Source organism: Maylandia zebra, linkage group LG17, assembly GCF_041146795.1.
Source record: "Maylandia zebra isolate NMK-2024a linkage group LG17, Mzebra_GT3a, whole genome shotgun sequence".
Classification (NCBI taxonomy): Eukaryota; Metazoa; Chordata; class Actinopteri; order Cichliformes; family Cichlidae; genus Maylandia; species Maylandia zebra.
This window is the reverse complement of record NC_135183.1, coordinates 5,324,000-5,350,786: the sequence shown is the minus strand read 5'-3', so window position 1 is coordinate 5,350,786 and position 26,787 is coordinate 5,324,000. Positions and strand designations below refer to the sequence as shown.

General features: G+C 39.5%; 1 protein-coding gene and 1 long non-coding RNA gene across 4 annotated transcripts in view; one reads left to right on the top strand and one right to left on the bottom strand.

The window, feature by feature from the left end:
* Positions 1–21,461, top strand: part of LOC101483267 (anoctamin-4) — a 53,001-nt gene extending 31,540 nt beyond the window's left edge. For all 3 annotated transcript variants that reach the window (XM_004568892.4, XM_004568893.4, XM_076875817.1), the window contains 14 exons: positions 7,425–7,507; positions 8,629–8,769; positions 8,974–9,138; positions 9,398–9,434; positions 9,528–9,639; positions 11,178–11,235; positions 11,885–11,982; positions 12,829–12,971; positions 14,130–14,282; positions 14,369–14,516; positions 14,602–14,721; positions 16,009–16,114; positions 18,372–18,575; positions 20,869–21,461. In XM_004568892.4, coding sequence (XP_004568949.1) covers positions 7,425–7,507; positions 8,629–8,769; positions 8,974–9,138; positions 9,398–9,434; positions 9,528–9,639; positions 11,178–11,235; positions 11,885–11,982; positions 12,829–12,971; positions 14,130–14,282; positions 14,369–14,516; positions 14,602–14,721; positions 16,009–16,114; positions 18,372–18,563 — 1,556 coding nt within the window. In that variant the 3' untranslated portion in view covers positions 18,564–18,575; positions 20,869–21,461. The remainder of the gene's footprint in view (positions 1–7,424; positions 7,508–8,628; positions 8,770–8,973; positions 9,139–9,397; positions 9,435–9,527; positions 9,640–11,177; positions 11,236–11,884; positions 11,983–12,828; positions 12,972–14,129; positions 14,283–14,368; positions 14,517–14,601; positions 14,722–16,008; positions 16,115–18,371; positions 18,576–20,868) is intronic.
* Positions 101–5,070, bottom strand: LOC105941325 (uncharacterized). Its single transcript, XR_001167951.5, has 4 exons — positions 4,758–5,070; positions 1,599–1,716; positions 1,064–1,207; positions 101–809 (listed from the first exon to the last, which is right to left on the bottom strand). It is a non-coding gene; the product is annotated as an uncharacterized LOC105941325 (long non-coding RNA).
* Positions 21,462–26,787: the final 5,326 nt, after the last annotated feature.

Sequence of the window (26,787 nt, the reverse complement as noted above, 5' to 3'; positions counted from 1 at the left end):
GGGAAACACATAACAATGAGGTTCGTACAGTGCTGTGCTGCTGCACTGTCTGATAACCTCTTCTGATGTTTTCTAAAAGATAGAGATTACTGTGCAAAAGCCTTGAGCCATCCCTCATTTATTTGTATTTTGTAGGGAACATGGAAATTAGGCTTCTTTAACTATATTCAGGTTGGCTGTCTTTTGTTCCATTCAGCCTCAGGATTAAATAAACGTGCACTTGTTTGTTCCCACTCCTGTTTGATATGTAAAGCAGATCAAAATAGGTGGATAGATTTCTGCTTTAATTTTTTTTTTTCCTAAATGACTCTCTGTATATTGTTTACATGATAAAAATTAACTGAAAAACAACAACAGAAACAAAAAAAAAAACCCAGTTAATTCCCCTAAAAATCATCACGTACAAGGAATGGACTGAAAATGAATGAAGCAGCAGCCAATAGCTGAAGACACTAAAACATTTCAACACAGAGCTATTTCAGCTATTTTATATATTATCAAAGATTTTCACATTACACAGTAACATCAGTCGTTTGTATTTCTTTTTCAATTAGTATTAATACTCTAAAAACAAAACATTTCTGAATTTTATATATTTAAAAGATTAAACAGACATTTACAGTTTCATTAACACTGTTTAAAAGCCTGGTTGAACTGTTAGACACGTGACTACTGAACAAGGTCCCAGTATATGTGCGGTGCACTTAAGGAACCTGTGGGCTGTTCATAACTTTCCTCCACTGCTGACACGGCAGGTGATGAAGAACCAGCAGCATCATAAAGGTGATCCCTGGACTCTTTAGAAATGCCTTAGTGACAGAAAAATGGAGCACAAAAAATGCACAAAATAAAGAAAAATTACTCAAAAGTCACATTTCTAACAGCTTAAACTCAAAATGATACATATCAAAACAATGTTGATGTTTAAAAATAACTACCATCTTTAACAGGTGTTCCTGCACATTGATCTTCACATATATAATCAGAAATGTTGTTGAACTGTGTTTAATTTGAGTACCTATGTAAAGGAAGAACAAAAAATAGAGTAGCAACAGATGCTCACCAAGGATTTTTTTAACATCGGTCGGCTGTTTGAGAGCCTCTCGTATTCTGTTGTCATATCTAAAACATCTCAGCATGAAGAACAGAGCTAAACACAGCTGGAGGATGAAGATCAACACACACAGCACGATGACAATGTTGTTTACTGTTGAGGGTAAAAAGGAGGGAAGAGGTACAAAAAGGCTTTAACAAATCAGACTGACAGAACAGGAATAAAACTTGGACCTTTGTTTCTTTATAATTATTATGAATTACCATTGATTACTTTCATAAATACAATGTACAGACAAATGAGGCGTAGCTTCATTCAACGTGAACTAATTATTGGATAAGATAAAAGATAATGCCTACATTTAGTGTTCAAAGAGGCACAAAGTCATTATTGATACTTTCATAGTTTTCTAGGGTGGGCCTAAGAGTACAAATGAACTGTTGAATAAAACAGTGCAAACAAAATCTCATTTTTCTATTTGTTTTCTGAAGTTGTAGTAGTTGTACAGAATCAGGACTCTTTTGCATTGGAAATATTATAGTACCAGCTGATTGTTGTGCTGTGGACTCCAAGTGGATGACCTCTGGTTGAGAAAAGACCAGAGACTGGTTCTGGTTCTGGAGGAGCCCCATCAGGTAGATCTTATTGCTCCAGGAGATTTGCTGTGAAGGCAAAACAACGGGCATTTGGATTTTGATCAGCTGGGCTTGGAATTTTATTCCAGCTTGTCATTGAAAAGAAGTTAAATTATAAGCTCCGGTGGACGAGTTACTTGTGTTTGTGAGCTGTGTATAACTAAATAAAGGAAAGCTCAGTATCCGTTCATATAGAAGTTAAATTTGCCAGAAGAAAACAAATACTCTACAGCTTGTAAAAGCTCAGACCAGCGTTACAGCAAGCTACCACGTCCTTTCAACTAATCGCTGGCTTTTTAACTTTTCAAAATGCAATTTAAAACTTGCTTGGGAAGGCACGATGTGATCAAAAATGATTCCTTTGATTTTCTTTAATACAGATTTTTCCAGTTTTTGTAGATGTCATTTGCATACTTTGGTACCAACTGGCTCATGGCATTGTCTATTGTCTACTCTGCATGATGAAACAAAAAAAAAAAAGTTAAGAAACAACCTGAGCACATGGAGTTCTTATGCAAAGACATCCTAGTAAACTACAACTTCAGTGAAAAAACTTATTGTCTATCGATCAACCATTTCCTGAATTTTATAGTGCTGATGATGTCGTGTCTGACGTCATTGGGCTAGTCTGTTTTTATGTAGGAATGTCTTTTTTGCTTTTATTAGGAATTCAGATGTTATTTACTAAGATCATTTACCCTCATAGAGAGCCACTGAGGCATGTAAAAGAGCTCATCATGGTTCAGTCAATGTTTGATAATCTGATAATGATTTGTTGTAGGTCTAGCAGTTAGTTACTAGTTAGTTAGGTTTGAAGCAAACACAATTTGAGCGTTGCTTCAGATGAGCACAGTTTGGTTTAGTGGTATGCAATACTGCAAAATTTGGTATTGATCCATTACCACGTAATTACAGGACCATTATCACAGATGTTTAGTGTTTTCAGAGGGAGAAACGTTTCGTCACTCATCCAAGTGACTGCTTCAGTCTCAGCTGACTGCAGGTTTCCCCAATCTTATAAACAGTACATTTGCCCTTCAATGACTGAAACCAGCCCACTGAAGGAACAATGGGCTGTGAGGTCATTTCCTTGATCATAAATATGCAAATTGTCATGACCATTGATCAATAACCACTGATCAAAGACCATTGGTCATTGATCAGTGGCCATGAGTACCATTCACAGAGAATTGGGAAATGGCTGCAGTCACAGCATTGTAAGATGGTGACAGATGTACCCTTAGGCCCCCTCCTTCTTGACTCCCCACATCAGACCAGTCCTAAATCCCTGTCCAGGATTAAATGAGAGTCCACTGGCCTGTAGGTGTGAGTAGATAGTAGAGTCCCGGCCTGACGAGGTAGCTCTTCTGTGTTGTGCCATCCGCTTAGTCAGAGGTTCTTTGGTTTCCCCGATGTATAAATCCTGGCAATAATCCTGGCACTTAACAGCGTACACTATGTTACTCTGTTTGTGTTGGGGGACCCGATCCTTGGGGTGGACCAATTTTTGGTCCACCCCAAGGATCGCAGCGCAGCGCGATTTGGGGTTTAAAAGCTTCAGAGACGCTGTGTTTTCGAGAAAATTCGTCTCAACTGTTCCGATACTCCTGAGACATCAAACGTTTCTCCCACTGAAAACGCAACGTCCAGATAAACTGAATCAACTTTTTGGGATAACAGCGGCTTATTTGTTATAAGTTTTGAAGTATCTATCCTCAATATGCTTCTTCTGAATACACCTACATGTCTTTGAATTTTAATTCCACTATTAGAGTGTTTTGTTGTGTTACTTAATAAAACCAAACACAGCTTTCACAGTTTTTACACAAATTTTACAACTGGCACTTTCACAGACCTACAATGTAACGACTTGACCTGAGAGTCAACACAAAAGTATCCTTGTATTCAGACATTTTCATTCATGATTGAGCAAATTAATGAACCTAGAGGAGAAAATCAAACGAAAGCATTGATCCTGTCTCGCTAGTATCGAGCCGATAACAATACCAACATTGGTATCAATACTATGGATATTTAAACTGAGCAGCCCACAGCTGGTGGGGCTGTGCTGTCTATAAATAAGCCTGTAAATCAAATGCTCCTCTCTGGGAAAACAAAATGCCTGATGACATATGTATGTGGCATGTTTTTATCTGTTTAAGATTCTGACTATGATCCTAGGTGCACCTTCTAATGCTGCTGAAGGTGCACCTAGGATGCACCTATCACAGAAGTAATAATGTGATAGTCCAACACAGCGGTTAAAAATGAGGTTTAAAGTCTTACTTTAACATGTTAAAGTGTTGCTGAAGATTATATGGTACAGTACAGGCAGCGACAGTCTTGACAGCAAGGTGCTAAACATCACTGCTGATTATCTTTTGGCTGCTTTAATTTGTATATTTAATCTGTGCTGCGGGAAGAAAGGGGCAGCTTTGATTGTGTAGCTTCGCACAGGCAAAAAATGTAAAAACTGCGGCACTTTAAATAATTCACTTTTCAGTAGAGGACATAATAACAGTCACCCAGTTAGCATTGATAGATCGATAGAGGGCATTCCCTGCTACTAAAGATGTTTACGTTTAATATAGTTCTGCAAACAAGCTCTATAAACAACCTACTAAAACTAAAACTGTTAGTAATATGGTGTTGTACAGGACACTGGGATCTTGATAGGGAGCTACAACATTTTTACTCTACAATGAAATCTGCAATCCTAGTCCCTTATCTTATCAACTAACAAAGTTAACCAGCTCTTATGTAATTAACAAATAAGCACCCAACTGAGCTCTAAATAGTACAAAGTTAAACTCCACAAAAGAGTTTTTTTATTTCTGTATAATAATTGATAATTCCTGAATACACATAGTTGCATTTATTAGACATTGAACTACACATATAAAAACACTTGCCAAGTTTAACAACCAGTGTAGAATACTAAAGCTGTTTTCACAGCTGCGCTGGCATCTCAGAGCACTGTTTGAAGTCTGCAAATACAGCAAAAACATTACCAGTTTTCTATTTTTATTAAAAGTAAAGTCAAAAAGAAAGCGCATTAATGTACTGACCTTACATCCACTGCTTCTCGCCGCTTGTCCGAATTAATTTTTGGGTTTCACTGCAGCACAGAATCCACTGAAATCCCCTCATTAAGGTTCCTCAGAAGTTCTCTCCCCTGCTGTTTGCTCATACAGCTGAGTGTTCGCTCTGAAAATACCTTTCTCTTATGCAGCTTCAGACGGCATGACAGAGAAAATAAATGAAAAGCTTGTGTTTGAAACACTGAGGATGAAGGCCTCTGATCTGAGCAGCGTCTGCAATAAGTAAGCCATCCGGAGGACTTTGTTCAGCAGGATCTAACTTCCATGGCTCAGCACTTTCTGAGTTGTCGTGCATTGTAAACACTGGATCAGAAAGCACTTTGACACGTGCCATTTTCAACACAGTTGGATAACACGGGCATCATATCAACCTCTCACTATTTACCACTCTGCAGTTAGGATTAACTTAATAGTGCATATATAAAGATCCAGAAGACCAGTAGGCATTTCCCTACACAGTGCAAGATCAACTCGGAAGCAATAGTAAAGATTAACTCATTAACCAGTGTTGGCAGTTTGTGTCAGTAATTTAAACTTCATTGTGATCTGTGGTGTAGAAAATAATGGCCAAAACACTATTCTCTTACCCGGAGAGTGATGCACGTTATTTTTATTTAGTGATGTTTTAAAATTTAAACAAATAAAAGCTGAAATGTTTCATCTTTTGTGCCTATTTTATATAAAGAGTTGGTCAAATTACATATATACAGTGGTCCCTCGCTATAACGCAGTTCACCTTTTGTGGCCTTGCTGTTTTGCGGATTTTTTTGTGCAATATTCCATGTTTTTTTTGTTTGCTAGTTTAGTTTTTTTAGTTTTGTTTTTTTAGATCCTGATTGGCTGTAGACCATTGTCAATCAATCTCATGCCGTGTCTCCTGTACAGTACAGAATGTGTTCAGCTTGTTAAATTTACATAAATCTTTCACTAGCAGTGTGACTCTGAAGTGCTGCTCTGTATGTTTGTAGGTTTTCTCCCCAACAAACACAACAATGTCGATGAAACGTTTTGCACCGTCAAAAGCAACCGCGGGTGCCTTTGGTGTCATTCTACAGTATAGTACTGGACTTATTTGAAGGCTTGAGCTCTGAGAGTGTTTAAAAGAGAGAGAAAGGTGTGAAAATGTTTATGCATGTCTGAGAAAAGTGTATAAAGTGTGCCATGAGGAGGTTTACAGCCTGAAAACATCTATAATAGTTGTAAAAAAATTAAGTTGGCTACTTCGCGGATTTCACCTATCGCGGGTTATTTTTAGAACATAACCCCCGCGATAAACGAGGGACCACTGTATTGTAAAAAGGCATAATTTGTAGAAGCTACCCTAATGCAGACTTACCTGCACTTTCTTATTTTTCTATTACGAGTTTGAGCATCTTTAGGCTAATTGGTCAGGTTTGTTGTTTTGGTTTACTTTTATCAACCTGGTTCTTTGCAACAGCCAGCAAGAACAGCTTTTGCTCTTGCGTCCTTCTACAGTTTGTCACAGTCTAGCTGAGAAGCTGACTGTGTGGAGTGAGGAGGAGGACCCGAGTACAAACATGCAAAACAAATCTTTAATCTATCTAAGAACAAGCCGTTTATTCAAGGCCGGAAAACATTACAAGAGGCAAAGGCGAAACTAAACAATAACCTAAACTTGGTGACCTAAGATTAAAACATAAAAACAAACCTAGAAACATGACATAGCATGAACATAGCAAACGACCCAAAGAAATGAATGAAAACACACAGACTAAATGCACACAGGAAGTGAGCAGGGGAAGTGGAAACACATGGGGAAACAGCTGATTAGAAAGAACATAATGACATCAGAGGGAAAAGTAAACTTAAACCTCACTGAATATAGAAACACAAGACTTTCAAAATAAAACAGGAAACATGGAGAGACAGGACAACACAAGCTTGACAATGACATGACAGACTAGACAAGAAACAAGACACAAAAGCCAAGGAGACAGATGATAGTAATGGCTAAACTAAAACTGCACTAGACCCCAAATAAGACTAACACAATAACTTATAATCACAAACTTTACATAAGAAACTCAAAAATACAATACAATAACCACATATGGAGCATATTATTGGAATAATATGTGCAGATATGAAATCAGCACCAACTGAACAATCAGTTCTCTGGAAAATAACACTACTAATCCTGTTGGTCTTCTAAGCACGGATGGTAGGAGGGTCTAAAGTTTTTCTGATCATCAATTTTAGGGTAAGTGAATCCAGATACAGGAAAACTGCCCTCAGTATACTGAACTTGCTTCATACTACAAAGCCTGGGTTATGTGTTTAACAGAAAACTCAGACTTTAAGCTTGACTTAGCTTTCTGACCCATGCACTTTGCTTTTTATTACAAGTATCTGTCTTGTTGATTAATATCAGGCCAAATATTTAAAGATTGTGACGATTTCTTCATTATTAAGACTTGTACGTCTAAATTTGAAGCATGTTATCTGCAAAAACATGACGGGCTCATCAATAATGTATTGTTTACATAATGACAGAAGAGTCATCTAACAGAAGAAATTTAATAGAAAGTTGATTAGTGCTTGGTAGGAGCCATATAATCCCATCCTGAGGACTGTTTAGGACGCAATGCAAACTTTTTTGTTCATGTCTTCCAGCAACGGTCTTCCTGGAGTTCTGGAAGAGACGCAGAGCTGTCCTCGCATATGACTGGGACCTCATTGACTGGGAAGAAGAGGAGGTAAAAGTCCTGTAGCTTATCTGCTCCCTTTAACATAAATAAATAGTATGAAAAGAAATTAGGAGGGAAAAGATAGTCAATTATATTTCTAGTTATTTCTTTTTTTCTTGAACAAGCACTTCTTCCCTGAAGAAATGTTGGCCTACTCATACCCTTTTCAGTCCATGTCAATCTCAAAGCATATATTTAAAAAGGTGGAGATGGTGTACTAAGAGCCTGTGTCAAGTCTGTCTCAGTTCATTTTATGAGTCACTGAAAATCTGCAGCTCTACAATGAAAGCACGAACAAACTAAAGACCCACACAGCTGTCATAATGTAATTTCTGTGGGTTTTTATGTTCTCTCCTGTCTTGTGTATCAACCTCCAACCATCATCTGTCAATCACATAATAGATAGTGAATGTGTTCTTTGAAGGCTGCTCTTCTTTCGATGTAAATGTGATTCAGAATTTCAATCTGCTTTGTACGTAACGTGAGAAGACAGGCTTTTGGTCAGAGCTTGAGGATATAAGGGTGGTTTGCAGCCACTTGGTTGTGCCTCTACACTGTCCCAGCTTGGCTATTATATCCTGTTGCTATGTGTCAGGCACCTTTGGACACAGCCTGCAGTTTGAGTCCTGTTGGCTGTGCTAGACTCTTGCCCAAATAGATTTGGTGCTTAGGGCCGGTTCTTGTGCTGCCATAATCAGAACCTCTGTGGCCTTTTCTAGCCGCTGGTAGGATTTCTTGACGTCAGAGACTTCCTCTATCTGTTGGTGGTACATCCCATGATACCCATGATCTGTGCTTTACACAGTTCGTATTAAATATTTGTGCTGATACCCTGAAGAAGAAGCTTTCTCCGTGGTAACCCTTTTAAAAAAAGTAGTACTTGTTCAGTCTTTTTCTAATTGCATTGACATGTCATGTCATTTATCCCACTAACTGAAGTCTGTTGAGTCCTTACGCTTTCCACTTCTGTGAAGATTGTGTTAATACATACCTCATACTGCCTGTGACTTGCACCCTCAACTATGCAATCCTGTGAAAAACTTCTCAGCAGAAATGGCTGCTAACTAGTAACTAAATGTGTGCTTTCTTACTGCAGTTTATGCTCATATGTGTAGTCTGTTATCTTTCAGGAAGAAATACGCCCGCAGTTTGAGGCCAAATACTCAAAGAAGGAGAGGATGAACCCTATATCTGGAAAACCTGAACCTTACCAGGCCTTCTCTGACAAATACAGTCGCCTCATCGTTTCCACATCTGGAATATTCTTTATGGTGAGTTTCTGGAGCAAGTGAGCATTAAGTAAAAGATGTGTTACTAAATGTGTCAACTGCTTTTTGTCTGCAATTACAATTTCCATTGTTCCATCTAAAACTAGACCTCTCAGTTTATAGACTGAAAAATTCAGTTATCATATATACATTCATAAGTGTTTACAGTTGAAATGTTCTCTTTTTCTTGTCACTGTCACGTCACAGATATTGGTGGTGATTGCTGCCGTGTTTGGCATCGTCATTTACCGAGTTATCACTGTCAGTACCTTCGCTGCCTTCGGCTGGGCTCTCATCAGGAACAACTCTCAGGTGGCGACCACGGGCACGGCAGTATGCATCAACTTTTGCATCATCATGCTCCTTAACGTGGTAAGTTTCTGCTATTTTTCGACTGCACTGTGCAGAAGTAGAGCAATGACGAAATAGTTAATGCATTTATTTCAGGTGTGATAAATACTGTTTTAAATGTAACGGCTAATTCATGCATTGTATGAATAGTTACACGGATACATATAAGATTATTATTATCATTATTTTGATAGCTTTCTAACGCTTTTAACAGCATTTTTAGACAATAAATTTAGAGAAATACCTTGAGAAATACATTTAATTTCACCCTTTTTTACAGCTTTATGAAAAAGTTGCTCTGCTTCTTACCAATTTAGGTAAGCTGGTGACACACAATTTTGCAATTTCTTTTTGTATGAATAATGTTACGATATTCTTAAAATGAACTCCTTCTTTCTGTTTAACCACAGAGCAACCGAGGACAGAGTCTGAGTGGGAGAACAGCTTTACTTTCAAGATGTTTCTTTTTCAGTTTGTCAATCTTAACAGTTCAACTTTCTACATCGCCTTCTTTTTGGGAAGGTGAGTAAGTCACAGGCAATTTACAAATACAGGACAGGACCAGTATTAGTTGAATCATGTAACCAGTTTCACACAAATATACGTAGCTGAGTTCCTATTACTTATTCTTACACTGGCTAGTTGCCTTGTTTAGCAAAGGGGTCTGTATATTTTACTGTGATATTAAAGTCATTAGGGAATATCCAAAAGTCTTAAACAAAATATACTGAATCCTTTAGTACAGCTGACCTATAAGAAAGCAATCACCTGTCATGGTTTGCCTCCACCAGTGTGTGAATGTGAGAGTGAATGAATAGTGGAATTGTAAAGCCCTTTGAGTGTCTAGAAAGGCGCTATATAAATGCAATCCATTATTATTATGGGGGGGGGGGGGTTGCTTGAATTGCTTGTATAGTTGTGAATAACCCATTGACAGAGATTAAGTTTTATATTACTTTAAACAGGAAGAGCATTTGTAAACTTTTGAAAATAGAAGTCTGTGGAGATTGCCTCATTTTTTTTTAGCCAGCTTCAAGTGGCCGTTCGAGGAACTGCAGTTTTTGGTGCATGATCATATGCTTCATCTTTCAGCCTTGCTGCTTGGGGATAGTTATCCTGATACCCTTTGAAGAGTTCACCTTTTGTGTAATTAGGGACAAATTGGAATTTTCCTGACGGTCAATGATAGTACTGTATGTGTAAATTATACAGCTGACGTTCAAATGCTGGTTGGTTGTTGGTTAGGTAAAAAATGTAAAATGTAGCTTACAAAATGTAACCTAATGCAGCGCAGTGTATCTCATTGAATCTATAACAGCATTGTATATTTTGTGTACTTCTGTTCTCGAAGCCTGTTTCTTTACACACATTATTGTGAGCACTTAGATCAGGGGTGGGCAATTCCAGGCCCCGAGGGCCGGTGTCCTGCAGGTTTTAGATCTCACCTTGGGTCAACACACCTGAATCACATGATTAGTTCGTTACCAGGCCTCTGGAGAACTTCAGGACATGTTGAGGAGCTAATTTAGCCATTTAAATCAGCTGTGTTGGTTCAAGGACACATCTAAAACCTGCAGGGAGACCGGCCCTCGAGGCCTGGAGTTGCCCACCCCTGATTTAGATTAATCTTCCAGCTTTTATTTGTTACATGAAATAAAATGCCTTTAAAGCCATCAAAATTGTCCTGTTAAGTACAGTTAGGAATAAGTTTAAGGTTTTCTGGATCTTGTAATTATCCAAGAGTAATAAAGTGTCACAGGAAAATTGTTTAATCTCTCTTAAAAGGACAACCAAAGGGATACAAAGATGTCTCAGGTCTTTCAGTACCAGAAAACTGGCATTTTGCATTACCAAGGCTTTCAAATCTAGAAGAGTTTTTATTTTTCAGTGACATCTATAATTTTAACCATCGGGTCCATTTTGATACATTTTACAGACTTTGAGCAAAGCCGTCTCTGGGCTTAACGTAGCTTATAGTGACGCTAAACATGTAGCTCTAATTGTGTGCTCTTTTATTAACTCCTTACTCCTGTTGTTTTTTTTCGACCCTTGGCCTACAGATTCACAGGTCGACCTGGTTCATATCTGCGTCTCATAAATCGCTGGAAACTGGAAGAAGTGAGTAATGACTTTCCTTTTCCCAGTGGGGAATAATCGCAAGGCATTATGGATTGACATATTTCTAACTTGGGCATTAAGCTATTACTGTATGGCTAACCACCAGGCATTTAACCCCCATCATTAGTAAGTGGTACTTCTGGGAACATGCAGGGAAATAATACAGTGGAGTGGTCTAAGGGGACAAAAGGCCTGAGCCGACGCTTTTAGGTGCTGAGCTAATGTTTTCCCTCAGCAGCAGAAATGGAAAAAGTCTCTATAATGTGACATGTACAGTACAAGTGTAGCCTCAGTCAGCCTTTCATTCCCATGCAGAACCATTATTGTCCTTAAAGACATTACTGCCTCGGCTGCACATTTAAAAAGCTGTTAAAGGTTGCAGGCATAAATCATAATCGTAAGTGTATGAAAAATAATTACAGGTTGTGACTATAGCCTTTCCAAAATAAACTGCACTTGCATTGCTGCAGTGGGTGTTTTCCAGCAAGTGATGCTTGCAAATCCTGTTAGACTCATGCTTATAACAGTGACTAGTTCTAGCGATCCTGGATTCCTTCTTGAAAATGAAACTCTTTTGTTTACACTTTAAAACACCATGTTGGCAAAGGCTAAAGTTTGATTTCATGCTATCTCTTTCTTGTCTCCTCAGTGCCATCCTAGTGGCTGTCTCATTGACCTCTGTATGCAGATGGGAATCATCATGGTGCTAAAACAGACGTGGAACAACTTTATGGAGCTCGGCTACCCGTGAGTTCCGTTTGCCGCTGTAACCTTAAAATAATATAAACCTGTTATGTGTTTAGACAAAAAGCAGCATCTGGTGTAAAAAATAAAATATATGGAGCTAGTTACTATGGCAACCTCTTACGTGTATGTATATGGAGTAACTACAAAAATATATAATTCTAGCCCATTACTAGCCCATTTTATTTAATGCTGAATTGCAAATGCATCTTGCTATCCAAGCTAGCTAGCCAGTGCTAGCATTAGCTGGCAACTCTCTAACTCTACGTCATCTGAAAATTTGAAAAAAACAAACCAAAAAAAAACACAGTTATGGCAAAATTGTCAAACTGTTGTTCACAGCTGGGTACATCACAGTGGATACATCCGTCGTTTATATACAGTCTATGTTGGTCGAGAAACGTAGTGTCAGATTGAAAAGGTGCTGAACGTATCTGAATCTATTGCCATGGTAAACATTCATGATCCCCAGGCAATGAATCCTGCTTTTCTAACCTTGTGATTCATCATCTACTGCAAAACTGGTCTCACTCCCATTTTGTTTTTTGTTGTTTGATAAAGTGTTTTTCTCTTTCGTGCTTTTTATAAATTTATTTATTTATTTATTTTTAAATCAATCATTTGACCAGTACTTACTTATGGTCATTTACCTAGCTAATAACATTCCCATATTACTCAACTGTGCTTGTGTGCAGCTCCAGTTACCATATGGTTACATGTACTGTGTTTAAGAACAGATCCGGAGAGCTTTTAAACTTGAAAACAGCAGTCTCTCGTGTTCCGAAACACCTGGACTTAGTGTAGTTGCACAAGAAGATCATGCCCAGTTTTTTTTTGTTTTTTACTCAGACTGATGCAGAACTGGTGGACGCGGCGGAGGCTGAGGAGAGAACACGGCCAAAATGCAAAGGCTGGCTTTCCACAGTGGGAGAGGGATTTTAACCTACAGCCAATGAATGCCTATGGACTGTTTGATGAATACCTGGAGATGAGTATGTTGGATGCAAGCACAATATGAATGAAATACGCTTTGCTGGTAACCTTTGATATCAGGTCTGTATTTTAAGGCTATCCTAAAATGCACTCTACAGTTTAATCTTCAGAATTTATCTAAACAATTTTTTTATCTTGGTCCCAGCAGCTTCAATCCATGTTATGTAATTCTGACACTGCACTATATTGAATTAGAGCTAGAAGCTTTTCCACGTGCTTTAAGGAGCTTTAAGGTGCATTTGATGTTTTTGATCATTGTTTTGGATTTTCATCCTACAGTTTTTAAGTTCACCCATTCCCAGATTTGAAATCGCTCAAATAAATCCACTATACGCTTTCTTCAAGTCATAAAGAGCTGAACAGGACAGAAACTACTGCCTTACATTCATGCAGCAGCCAATAACATGACTCTAAATTCTTAAATTCCAGTCTAAAAAAAAACTGTTTGAAAGCATGATGAACATCTAAAGGAGATGTTGGACATCAGGCATGTTTTTGTTACATGCCTGATGTTCAAGGTAGCTAGTTTACCTTTATACAGTCTGGCTTCATTAAACCTAATAACCACAATCAGGCGAAACCTTCTCACAACACTGGTTTTCAACTCGATAAATAAAGGTTAGGGTCAACAGTATCATTCCTTCATATTTGTGCATGAGTAGATATGATTGTAAATCCCTTAAATGTATCCCTATTCTTAATGATCTTTATGATCCAGCCATGGTGATGTCAAACAGCCAAAAACTTACAGCGAGTAGTAAACAAACAGAGCCTTTTTTAATATCTGTGCACTGAGGTCTGCTCGAGCTTTGAGTGGTCAATAGACAGAGATTTTATAAATGTAGCTTGCTCAGGGTAGCAGGCTACTGTGCAGCATAAATGTCTGGATTTACCATGGCAACCACAAATCCTGCTTGTAATTAAATTGAGTAGAAATCACAACAACGGTCGCCTCAAAGTGCTTCTTATTGTTAGATAAAGACCCAACATTAATGCAGGCAAAACCCCGTCAATCAGACAGCCCTCTATGAGCAAGCACTTGGCGACAGTGGGAAGGAAAACCTCCCCTTTAACAGGAAGAAACCTCAAACAGAACCAGGCATCTGCCATGGCCGGCTGTAGTGCAGGCCTCTGAAGTCTTGCACTGTTTGTTTCAGTTTTACAGTTTGGCTTTACCACCATCTTCGTGGCAGCTTTCCCTCTGGCCCCTCTCTTGGCGCTGATCAACAACATCATCGAGATCCGTTTAGACGCTTACAAGTTTGTCACACAGTGGCGACGCCCTCTGCCATCACAAGCCAAAGACATAGGTAAAGAGTAAAATGCAGTACGTTCCTTTATTACAGAAACACTTTCCTGTTTGTGGGGTGTCTTTGAAATCATTCTTTATTGGCAGGGATCTGGTATGGCATTTTGGAGGGCATCGGCATCTTGTCCGTCATCACCAACGCCTTTGTGATCGCCGTTACCTCGGACTTCATCCCCCGCCTTGTTTACGCCTACAAGTACGGACCCTGCGCTGGTCAGGGCCGAGCAGGGGAGGGGTGAGGGATGATTTCACAGTTTTTGCTTTAATTCTGTGTTGCTGCATGCTGCAGTTGGTAAAATCATTTCCCGTATGTGCCGCAGGTGCATGATGGGTTATGTCAACGCCAGTCTCTCAGTTTTCCGGGTGTCAGATTTTGAGAGGAGGTCGCACCCCAGGACGAATGGCTCGGAGCTGTTTGGAGAAGCCGTGAAGTACTGCAGGTGGTGTGAGAAGTGAAAAGCTGTTATTTTGAGGCAGCTGTAGAAAACAGAAACACTGTGGGAAGAGAAGTTTGTTTATTTTAAAAAGGCTTCAGCTAAAAGCACAGGGTCAACTATAAGATAATCCACTACTTTATTCACAATTCTGGTAACTGAGTGATCTTACTGAGATCCACATTGAACTGAAGTTACAGAACATCATTTTGGAAACGCCCCATTTTCTGCCAGTATCCCAATTTTCCTGCTCACTAATATGAGTACCGTAATTGTCGGGCTATAAGCCGCTACTTTTTGCACAAGCTTTGAACCCTGCGGCTTTTAGTCAGGTGCGGCTTTTCTATGGATTGTCCATGATTTTTGTGATATCGTAAGACGATTTGTTTTGTGTGTTCCGCTGTTGTACGGCACTACGTTGCCTGGCGGAAGGATCGGGGTTCAAGAGTGGTATGTTAGTCACATGTCCGTCCGCCAGGCAACGTAGTGCCGTACGAAGTAGCGCGAAAAACAAACTTCAAAGTAGCGGTACGCGTTCAGCGGGAGGCGTGGATGATGAGCGGCGATAAACTTGCGAAAAGCAAGTTATGCCCAACTCCACCGGTGGATTCTGACAGCGTGGAAAAGTGTGAAAACATCCACGATCACCAACGGATTTTGAAGGGCTGGACTGCTGCATGATGGAGAGGAGGACACCGCCACGGCCCTTCTGAGGGTGTTCGACTCTGACACTGACAACGAGGATTTCTTTGGTTTTGAAAGTGACAACGAAGGAGAGAAGCGGAGAGTGGATGACGAAGCCATCCTGAGCCTGTTTGTTTCCGACATTGGAGAAGAGGACTTTGGTGGTTTTAGAGCGCAGGAAGAAGAGAAAGATGGTGAATGACTGACTTTTCTTCTTGTTAAAGCCGTGTTACTGCACCTGAGCCTAAAAGGTAGTCCGAATCTATTTTTCTGGTGTGCTGTAGGCTACTGTTATGTACTACATGTGCAAATATGTACCCATAACTTGTTTTTCAAAATATTAATAAAAGTGATGTCTCCAAACAGCCATCTCTTTCCTGACAATTCCCTTTGTGCATATTCTCTTACATATGATAAGTCAACATTGAAACACCTGCGGCTTTTAGTCAGGTGCGGCTAATGTATGTACAAAACAGGATTTTCCCCGGATTTTAGCTTGTGCGGCTAATATTCAGGTGCGCTTTGTAGTCCGGGAAATACGGTAAATGAGTCATCAGTGTTTCTGTAGGATGAACTTTGACCTTTCTCTTTTTTCCCCTCCCCTTTTAGGTATCGTGACTACAGGGAGCCTCCAGATTCTGCAGAGCCTTACTCTTACACTCTGCAGTTCTGGCACGTCCTGGCAGCCCGGCTGGCCTTCATCATTGTTTTTGAGGTCAGTCTTTTGTAGTCACTGACAAATGACAGCAGGCTGCAGGCTGCCTTTGGAATTGGATTCCTTCTTATTATTTTGTCAACAGGTTTTCACCTTTCTCTCTTATTTATCAGGACCAACCAGCAGTGCTGTGAAAAAGTACTTGACTCCCTTCTTTCCCCCTTCAAACTAATTCTAATTTTATAGAAAGATAAAAAGAGTAAATGCAAATTTCAGTTTTTAAATTATGATTTCATTGATCAAAAAAGCTATCTTACCTCGACCTTAGTCTAGGTGAATTAGTTGTTGTGAACCATATTTTTTTTTTAGAAAAATTTGTTTTAGATTACGAGCCACACCCAGGAAGACCTGTTGAATCAAGAATTCACTTAAATAGAACCTGTCTGAGAAGCTGAAGAGGTCTAAGAGATCTCATAAAGGAGGAACATCATGACACGATCTAAAGAAACTCAAGAAGATCTGAGAGAACAGATGAGAGACAAAGTCATCGACACCGGGGTGGAAGGGTTACAAAGGCATTTCTAAGGCTGAGGGAGGTCGTTATTCACAAATGGAGAAAACTTGGAGCATTCACAGGAAAGTCCACCCTTCCAAAATTTCTCTATGAGTGCATCAGCAACTTATCAAGGAGGTTACAAGAGAACTGCAGACGTAAATTGTCCCTAAAGGTCAAAGGTCATGGCTCAAAAATAAGAAAGACACTGGGCAACAATGGCACCAGGGGAGAGTTGGTGGAGACAGCCACAGCTGACCAAAAAGAACATAAAGGCTCGTTTCACAATTGCCAGAAACTATCTTACATCTATTCTATTCAATTCAATTCAATTTTATTTATATAGCGCCAAATCACAACAAAAGTTGCCTCAAGGCGCTTCATAGATACAGAGAAAAACCCAACAATCATATGACCCCCTATGAGCAAGCACTTTGGCGACAGTGGGAAGGAAAAACTCCCTTTTAACAGGAAGAAACTTCCGGCAGAACCAGGCTCAGGGAGGGGCGGGGCCATCTGCTGCAACCGGTTGGGGCGAGAGAAGAAAAACATCTGCCATAAAACTAACACAACATCATACAAGCAGGCAGACATGGTTGTAACAGTGTGGTGATCTGGGCCTACCTTGCTGCTTCAGGATTTGGACAACTTGCTGTAATTGGTGGAGCCATGAATTATGCTCTCTACCAGAAAATCCTGAAGGAGAATGTCAGGCCATCAGTTCATGCCCTGAAGCGCAAGCTCACTTCTGCAGCAGGACGATGATCCCAAATACACCAGATAGTCCACCTCTGAATGGCTAAAAATAACGAAACTTCAGGTTTTGGAGTGACTAGTCAAAGTCTGAACTTAAATCTTTGACCTTAAAAGGCCGTTCATGTCTGAAAACCCTCCAGTGTTGCTAAATTAAAACAGTTTTGCAAAGAGAATGCCTCAATTTCTCCACAATGAAGTGAAAGACTCATTGCCAGTTGGCACACTTGATTGCAGTTCTTGGGCGGCACAACCAGTTATGTTTAGATGGATTGTTTTCCCCTTAAAAATAATTTAGAATTGCATTTTGCATTTACTGGTGTTCAATGATCTGAAACATGCAAGTGTTACAAATATGCAAAAAAGTAAGAAATCATGAAGGGGTTAAATACATTTTCATAGAACTGTATTTTTCTCAATATTTTTCTCAAATCTAAAAAAGCCTAATAGAGACATGGCTCTAGTGAATATTTTTAACCATGACCCATCAACTCAAATCATTTAGAGACTAAAGATTTGATGAATTGCAGAAAAGTGCAGCCACAGAAGCCCAGTCATGTTCTAACGTTGCTGTGACCAAAATAGAGTCATGCAATTTAAAAAAAACATGTTCTGCTTCCTGTGTTTGGCATTCTGAGCGACCTGTTCCAGCTTTCAGCGGCTGGAGGAGTGCACTCTTCTATTTTAGCTCACACGCTCTAAGTAACATTGCAACTAATCCAGATTTAGGAGGTGTAAAAAAAGCATTTTATAAATCCAGATTAGAGCTGCTCGGGTACAGTGTATTTATCAGAGAAGAGGCTCAAATAAACGTGTCACTCGGAAATTTTTTACCATCTTTCAAATCATTTGTTATGCTTTGTGAAGCATTTAACTGATAAAGAGCCAGTCTTTCCTATTAGGACATAACAATCAAAGAAGAAAAGCATTACTGCATCTTATCACTTCAAAGTTCTTAGCATAGTGGAGGTATAGCTCTGGGATTTCTGATAAAGTTCTGTGTTTTTGTAGCATATGGTCTTTGCCATCAAGACTCTGATCGCATACCTGATCCCCGACCTTCCCAAGGACCTGCGAGACAGAATGCGCAGGGAGAAATACTTGATCCAGGAGATGATGTATGAGGCTGAGTTGGAGAGACTGCAAAAGGAAAAAAACGAGAAGAAGAAGAAAGACAGGGTCCACCATAAGGAATGGCCCTGAACACACCAACAGGTACATGTAGAGAGATTTTCTTCAGCTCTATTAAGGCTGTATATCAAAAATGGCTACCACGATGTCATTTATTTGTTTGTGAAGACCAGCGTTGGGGTTGTTATTTAGGAAAAGTATTGCTTTATTACTTTTATTAAATGTAAGTATGTTACTGAATTACTCACCAGAAAGAGTAAAAAATTTTTACACTACTCGTTACATTACTTTCCAGTTACTCTGTAAAATGACCTGAAACACAGTGTCATGTAATTACTATTTAACAAACCTGAGGCTACAGTCCCACACATCAGCCCAAATCCCTATCCTAGTGAGGACAGGCCTACAATCTTTCTTTTAGTAGTTGCATATGAACACAAAGCAAAGAAACCTCAAAGGGGCTGCTGCAGTGATTCTACTTAAGTGGCATGAACAGGTGGAAACAGAGGCTTCAAGTCTGATGACTCATCATTTAACTAAGTGAAGATCAAGCCTATTAAAGATCAGCGTTTGGTTGCTGGGTTGGGGTCGGCATATACTCTGGGTTTTTGGCTAGCTTTGCCTTAGCATGCTGTCTGTGCAGACATGTGCAAAAAATAAAGTTGCTTTATCAGTAAAATGTGGCTTGTGGGCTTGTGTTAATTTTGTGAAATTAAAATAAAAGTGATGCACATAACTCCTCAAAGCTGATGCCGCTCCACCATTTTACTCCACCCAAATTCAGTTGATTGTAGTGCAAGTACACAAGACAAAAAAAAAGTGTTCGATGTGGGGTGGGGTTTTTTTCATTTCTGCTGCTGATAACTGAAGAACCTTTGTAACAGACGTAAAGAGATAATTGTAACTGCAATATAATTGCTGAATTTAGTATCATATTAACATATTACATTACAGTATTATGGACACATGTAATGTGATGAATCATATTACTTTGCATGCGTTGTATTAGTTACTGGTGTAATGTTTACTTTGTAATGCGTTACACCAGTACACTGGTGAAGACCCATGTTGATGGTTTAAAGTTATTAATTTGACCACTGCTGTTCTTTTAGCCGGTATTTAGTGCCTAAAATTAGAATACCATAAAGTGGATGGGCGACATATGCAGACATAAGTGTCTGCTAAGTCACACAGAGAGGTTTGATTTGTAGTGGCATTTACCGCTTTACTCACCACGTTCTCATCCCAACGCATAACATACCGGCGCATGTGACAGATCGTCGGTATGTTACGCATTCTGAGGCATGAGAGCCGAAAGGAATGAATCTATACATGTAAATGTGTTTTATGTTCTGATCATGAATCACTCTGGAAAACACTACGTGATAGGTTTAAGCTTATGGTTAAGGTTCTGGTTCAGGCTGGAAGCGAGGGCTGGAGCCTCTGCTCGAAGCGTGTGTTCCCACCACGAGCGGCATTCTGTTGGATTCAATTGAGAATCTGGAGCATCTCATAAGGACGCAGAAGGGTACCTCTCGTGTCACTATGAGACTCCTCGGGCTGTGAGAAATTGTCAGTATGTTGCGCGTTGGGAATGAGAATGTTCTGGCTTTACTACCTTTTAAAGATTTTTACCGCTAAGTTTTAAAAGTTTAAAAAGTCCGAGTTATTAAATACTTAGCGGTGTGACTCAGCTATAGAGACCAAAAGCCTTTTTTGTATAAGGCTGTAAGCGTCCCTGTTTCCGCTATGATGTTTTACCAAGGGGGTCTTTGGAGACAGTCTTGAGGAAATGCAGTATTTGGCATTAATGCATTAGCTTCCGTTTTCAGCTCTGGTAGTTGCCATTTACTCACAACTAGCATCTTCTTATGGGGACTACAAATTTCAGTCCACCAGAACAGCTGTTGCAGTCTTGTATTTACTCTAGCTAACTAGCAAATTGTGCTAACGTTTAGTTCTGACTGAAAATGTGAACTGATTGAAAGCCTGGTTTATGTTTTTTATCTATATCCAGTCTATCCACAGAAATTCAAAAGCCCATCTAATATCGACTTAATAAATGTACAGTTGTATGACCAGGAAATGAAAGTTCTTGTGTTTAATAAGTGTTATAGTCACTTTTAGTTGGCATTTTCTGTTACTGGACTAAAACCCAGACATTTAAATTCATTACAGAGTAAAGTTACTAAGCTACAGTTCAAGTTATTGCTCAAAAGATGACATTAAAAGCAGTTTTCTGCTGCCATGGATGAATGCCGTGTATATTCAGTACAAAGTGTATTCAAACTGCGATCCAAAAAAATGTAAATAAAGCTGTTTGTTTGAAATGTTTCTCGGTGTTTGCAAGCTTTACACGAGTGTCTCTTATTTCCAGGTAGTCAGCAGGTCTTTGGTTTTCACAGCACAGCAGAGGGAGAGTGCCGGGTTTCCTGCATGTACTGGACTCTCATCCCTTCCTCCTGCTATGTCAGACCAGCCCCTCCTGTTGGACAGTTTCTGAACTGCATCTAGCTCACCGTAACAGTGACTTTGGAGCCCATGTCTGCAAAACTAAGAGAAGTGCTCTGGAACATTTGGCAGTGGGATTTGCTACTTTTTCCCTTCCAGTTTGGACTCTCAGCAGGGTACATCTTCAGATCCTGAATGTAGATTTTAAGCAAGATGAAACTTTTCCACATTTTCTGTTTTAGATGAGAGGACCTACTCTCCTGAGCTTACTAGGTAACAAACCCTGTTTACATTTCTTCTTGCTAAGGGAGTTCACATTTTGCTTCACTGTAAATAAATGTATTTAAATGAATGTCAGGCTTATATGCTCTGCTATAGTGTAGTGCAAGAAAAATTAAGTAATGTAAAGACCTATTCTATCAAGGCTATGGCGCTGTCCACAGTTTGCCTATATTGGAAATGCTTTCCACTTGAATTTAGATTGATAACTGCAGTAATAAATATTATTTATTGTAAAGACATTTGACTTTCCCTTTCTTGATTATATCTTGAGTCAGTAGATGTTTTTTATTTAGACATTATTGTCATTAACACTGAAAAAAAACGTCATGGTAAGTTTAATGCATGGTTTAAAAGTACAGGGAGACAACTGTAAAAATTGAATATGGAAAATTCTTTCACTGCATCCAGCTTTTTTTTTTTTAACGTATTTTTACTTTTTTTTCATAGCAGGTGAGTCAGCACTCACTAAAAAGTGAAAAAGGTGTATTTATTTAATTGAGTTCCTACTTCAAGGAAACAGACTCATATATATTTCTAGTTAATTAATTCCACAGTAAAACCACAGAGGCAAAAATGTCAACTTTCTTTAGAGGTGCAAACCAATACGAACCAATGGGATAAAAACAGTCAGCAATAATCAAATGGATAATAACTTTATTAATGAGTATTTACTCTCATACTTCTTCTACAATTGGTTCATTATTTTCTTAAAATATATTTCCCAATGAAAAGGTTAAAATAAAAGTGAACATGGTAAAGTAACTATTTTCTGCTACTTCATAGAGTACTTTTATTACCCCGCATTTGAGAGGAAGATATCAGACTTCAAGTTACTTTTTTATTTTAACAGGAAGTAGAACTCTTGAAATTAAGAGTCTCTTTTCGAGAGTGCTCTGAGCCAAGACAAACAACATGAGGTTCACAACTCTGATTTTGACCCAGGACTCTCTTCCCATGTGGAAAAGCACTCACCACTGGGTCACATTAACGAACTGAGGTCGAAGTCATCACTGAGAGCCACTTCTGGCTGCTCCCCTGCCATACGGGGTCACCACCACAGGTAGCTCCACATGTTTGTTTTGACAGTTTCACACTTCCTGATGCATCACCAAAGGGGATTATTGTCCCCGGCTAGAAATGAAGTAACATTTCACTTTCCAGGCAAGTGTAAAAACCAGTACTTTTCTACTAACAGTACACAATCAGAAAATGTAATTTTTGGTTTTATTTGAATCGTTCTCCTGAGTCTTGGTAACCAGGGAACGAAGAAAATAATCATTCTAACATGTTTTGCTAAAAGTGAAACCAATGGCTGTAACTTTTTTGATTGGTTACTCTTTACAAAACTGTCACTGACTTTTCCAAAGTCTGCCATCTCAACCAGATATCGTTAAAATGGTGCCAGATCCAAGTAAATTTAACACAGAGTCTTCTTTTTTATTCATTCTTTCTTGTATTAAGAAGAGCAACTTTATCTGTAATGGACTCTGTTTTGTAGGGTTGTATTGCTGTTTTTTAACATCACTTTCACTGCTCAAATCTTTCGTGACACCACCAGGTATTGAGTTCAGAGGTGTGAATTGTTGTGCATTTGAAATACTCTAATCCTGAGTAACGCCAGCATTTATCATCCCACACCAACAGAGGGAGTCAGAGCCTTAATTTGCAGTTCACATTTTGTTAACTGTGCAACCTCTTGCAATATTAATAATACCCCGATGAAGACAGAGCCATAGCTCAAAGCAAATTAATGAATTCCTATAAATTCCACGACAGCCTCTAGATTTGCACTCTTTTGTAGATCATACACAAAAATGAAGGAATCATTGCTATCATCAATAAGATGTTTTCCTAAGCCCAAACACATCTGTTTGTCAATGGTCTGTCACTATCTGGTCATTTTGAACATGCAAATAATCATAGATTAAAGAGCAGAGGATTGTCCTCCAGCATGGATTACTTTGGTGTGGTGGCCTTTGCGCAAGCTGCAATTTGATTATTAAAAGCAGGGGACAGAGGAGGCAAACTGTTTTGTTTCCTATTAAGGGGACTTTTCTCCCCTGTAAGAGGATTACCCCTGACACACGCTCAGGAGTTACATAAGGCTGTCAGAGGATAACATCTGACATTTCCTCATATCCTGTATTTTGGCAGTTCGGCACTCTGTGAAATCACTATAGTTGAAAGGTACGCATGCAGTGAAAAAGTAACAAGGCATATGTGGAAATTAGAATGCATCGCAGGGCAGAAAGAGCTAACCTCAGCATTTTCTCCTCTTACTGACAACATTTAAAAGAATCTCTGTGGTTTTCAGGTTATGTTGTTATAAAGCTCTGTATTCTCTGGATCTCAAATGGATCAAATGACTAAGTCTAACATGAAAGGTACTGCTTATTGTTTAGTGAAACCACAGAAAGTTGGTTGAAACCCTAAAGTTCCATTCACTCCTGTTCATTTAAGTGCCATTTTTAAATGCAGAATGCTGCTGTTTTGCTGTTTTTTTTAGCCAATAAACCCCCTGAGAGGAGGTCTCTGTGGCAAAACAGCCAGATTTTTGTCTGCAAAGGCGGTGGAGGAGACCAAAACAAAGATAAAAGGAGAGTTCACTCACTGGGCCCACGTCCTCATTTGAGGTTTGACAGCGTTTTAGTAGATAGAGGTGCATGGCTTAAACATGAATTGGCGAAGGCCTTGAAGGGGGCTGGCGGTGGCTCCCGGACCCCATCTCCAAAAAGTATTCTACTTACTTGCAAGCAGACAGAAACATAAATGCTTGTCAATACTGTGATTGTTGTGTGTGATGAATTTAATTGTTGGTAACGTGAAGGTCTTAGTCTCCTCATAGCTGCTTTAACAAGAGTCCCTGGGCTGTATTATTAGTCAAGGTAGCTTGGCTGATAAAAAAAAAATACAGAACATTGCAAACTTTCTTTAAGCATCTCACAGAGAGCTGACTTCAGACATTAAATGCTAGGAGTTGTATTCCCCCTAGCATTAAAGTAAATCAACAATTAAGAAAGCCAGACTTTGAAATTAATGCATTCATTATTGTGGCATCATGCCAGCTTCTGTGAGTAGCTGCATCAGCACCTAAACTTTTGTGGATAATTTTATTTTACTGCTGGCTCTAATTTGGTGGACTTGCACAGTGATTTACATACAAATTTAGAGGAAGAGGAAAAGACAGTCATTTGTTATAATGGCTAGTCAGTTCCCTGTTCCATTTAAGCACTGTGGTGTGTAACCACAACCGGTGGGCAGCCTGCTGAAACATTGCTACATCTAGTTCACAGCCCCCCTGCTACCTCCTCCACTACACACCCTGTTCTCCACATATCCTCACTGCTTCAGTGATTTTGACTTCTTCCCCCCAAAATGAATTCTCTCTCTCTCTCTCACACACACACATACACACACACCCAAGGTTCTGAGGACCTGCAGCTAGCCAGGAGTCTGTGATCCTAAGTTGTCACATTTACAACCCGAGTCAGCATGAAGCCATTGCTGTGTGGTGGAAAATATCTTGCCTGGATCCTGTACCAAAGTTGACACCATAAGTATCAGGCGGTTGCCTTCACATCACATATGATGCAAACATTTGATTATCTGCAGAGATCCCGAAGGAACAGCTGCACGTTGAGGATGGCCTTCTTTGATTTCTTAAGTGCATTTAATACAATTCAGCTGCTGCTGCGGAGAGAGAGAGAAGCAACAGGAAATGTCAAGGAACATGCCCACCATCCCATGGATCATTGACTACCAGACAGACAGGCTGGCTATGTGTTGTAGAGAAGCTCTTCAGGGAACTGTGCTTACTCCATTCCTGTTCACCTGGTTGAATTACTGAGTGATGGACAGGAGGACGAGTGCAGGGCACTAGTAGAGGATTTTGTGTAGTGGTCTGGAAGAAATCAACTTCAGAAGGAAAAGGATGATGTCTACACTGTCCATGTCTGGGTTCTGTTTCTTAAGTAAACTGAGATGCTTCAGTGTCTGCAGTGATGGAGATTTTCTATCACTAGTGCTGGTGAGTAAAGTGTGCTTTGCTGTGGTCTGCCAGGGGGAGCAGCATTGGACGTAGTGACACTAAAGACTAAAGACTGAAATTCAATATTTTTGATTCTTGGTAGAGAGGTCCCTGAACTGTTATCCCTCATGGATCGTCCTGACCACCCTGTGCACCATTTACAGGCGAGAACACCTAATTAATGAATTAATAATGAGAAAGTATTATATAAAATATGTAATACATTAGTATTATTAATAATAAATATTTTTTAAATCTTTTATAAAACTTTATAAAAGTTCATTTATACAGCTAATTGTTGTTGTTGTTACAAAATAATTTTTGAAATATGGGATAAATAACATATTTCTTATTCTTCTTATTATGAAACTTGCGGGATGAAATCAAATGCACATACAAAATAAAGCTCACAGCTTCATCATGGCTTCAGGTACAGATTCCTTTACAAATTCTTTCTCATGTGTAATATTTGCATCGATCAGTGGCTTAAGCAGAAGGCCAGGTGGCTGGCAGCACATGTTTTCTCCCCCTCATAATGTAGACAAATCTCGCCGTGTGCCAGAAACCCGCCTTCTTTAAATGTCAAGGCTCCAGCTGCTTACTCTGTACACAGTTAACGAGCACCTCTTGGAAGCTGCCTGGCAGACTGTTTGCACACACTCAAGCCTTAGACAGCAAGTCCCTGAAGTGACATCCCAGATCATCACAGCAAATACCAGGAAACCAAAAAAAAGAAAAGGTAACTGAACACTCCTCACTCCTGCTGCTTTGCGGTGTGGTTGCCACAGCGACACAGCTGACATGTCCATCTCTATTTTCCTCCATCTACTATTCTTCACGCTGTTTCTCCTCCACACACAAACTCACGTTCTCATATTCTTGGAGTCTACTACTGACTACATAGTAAAACACTGAAAGTAGAGCTTTTATTTCTCTTTGAAAACACGGGCACATGTCCGAGGCATTTCAGTCAACCATCTTCCTTTTGGTTTGGGCCATGCTGGTAACAGTGCAAAATCAGTGTGAATGTCACTTCAGTTTCAACTAACAGCAGCATTTCAGGCAAGCTGGAGACAGGAAATAGAAGACTGACTGAGACTATTGTAAAGTGAAGTGCAGTATCTCAAGCAGGAGGACATTAGAGCATGAATAACAATTTCACAATCTCTCACAGAAAGGAAATGCTTAATTTTTGATATGAAGTAGAGATGATGCATTGAGTATTTATTCTTTAGTCACCTTTCTTACTCAAATATGTTGGTAGACCTCTCTGCACTGAATCATACCTGTTATTAATCTCTGTCTCTCTTCCACAGCATGTCTTTTATCATGTCTTCCTTCTCTGACCCCAACCGGTCGCAGCAGATGGCCCCGCCCCTCCCTGAGCCTGATTCTGCTGGAGGCTTCTTCCTGTTAAAAGGGAGTTTTTCCTTCCCACTGTCACCAAAGTGCTTGCTCATTAGGGGGTCATATTGTTGGGTTTTTCTCTGTATGTATTATTGTAGGGTCTACCTTACAATATAAAGCACTTTGAGG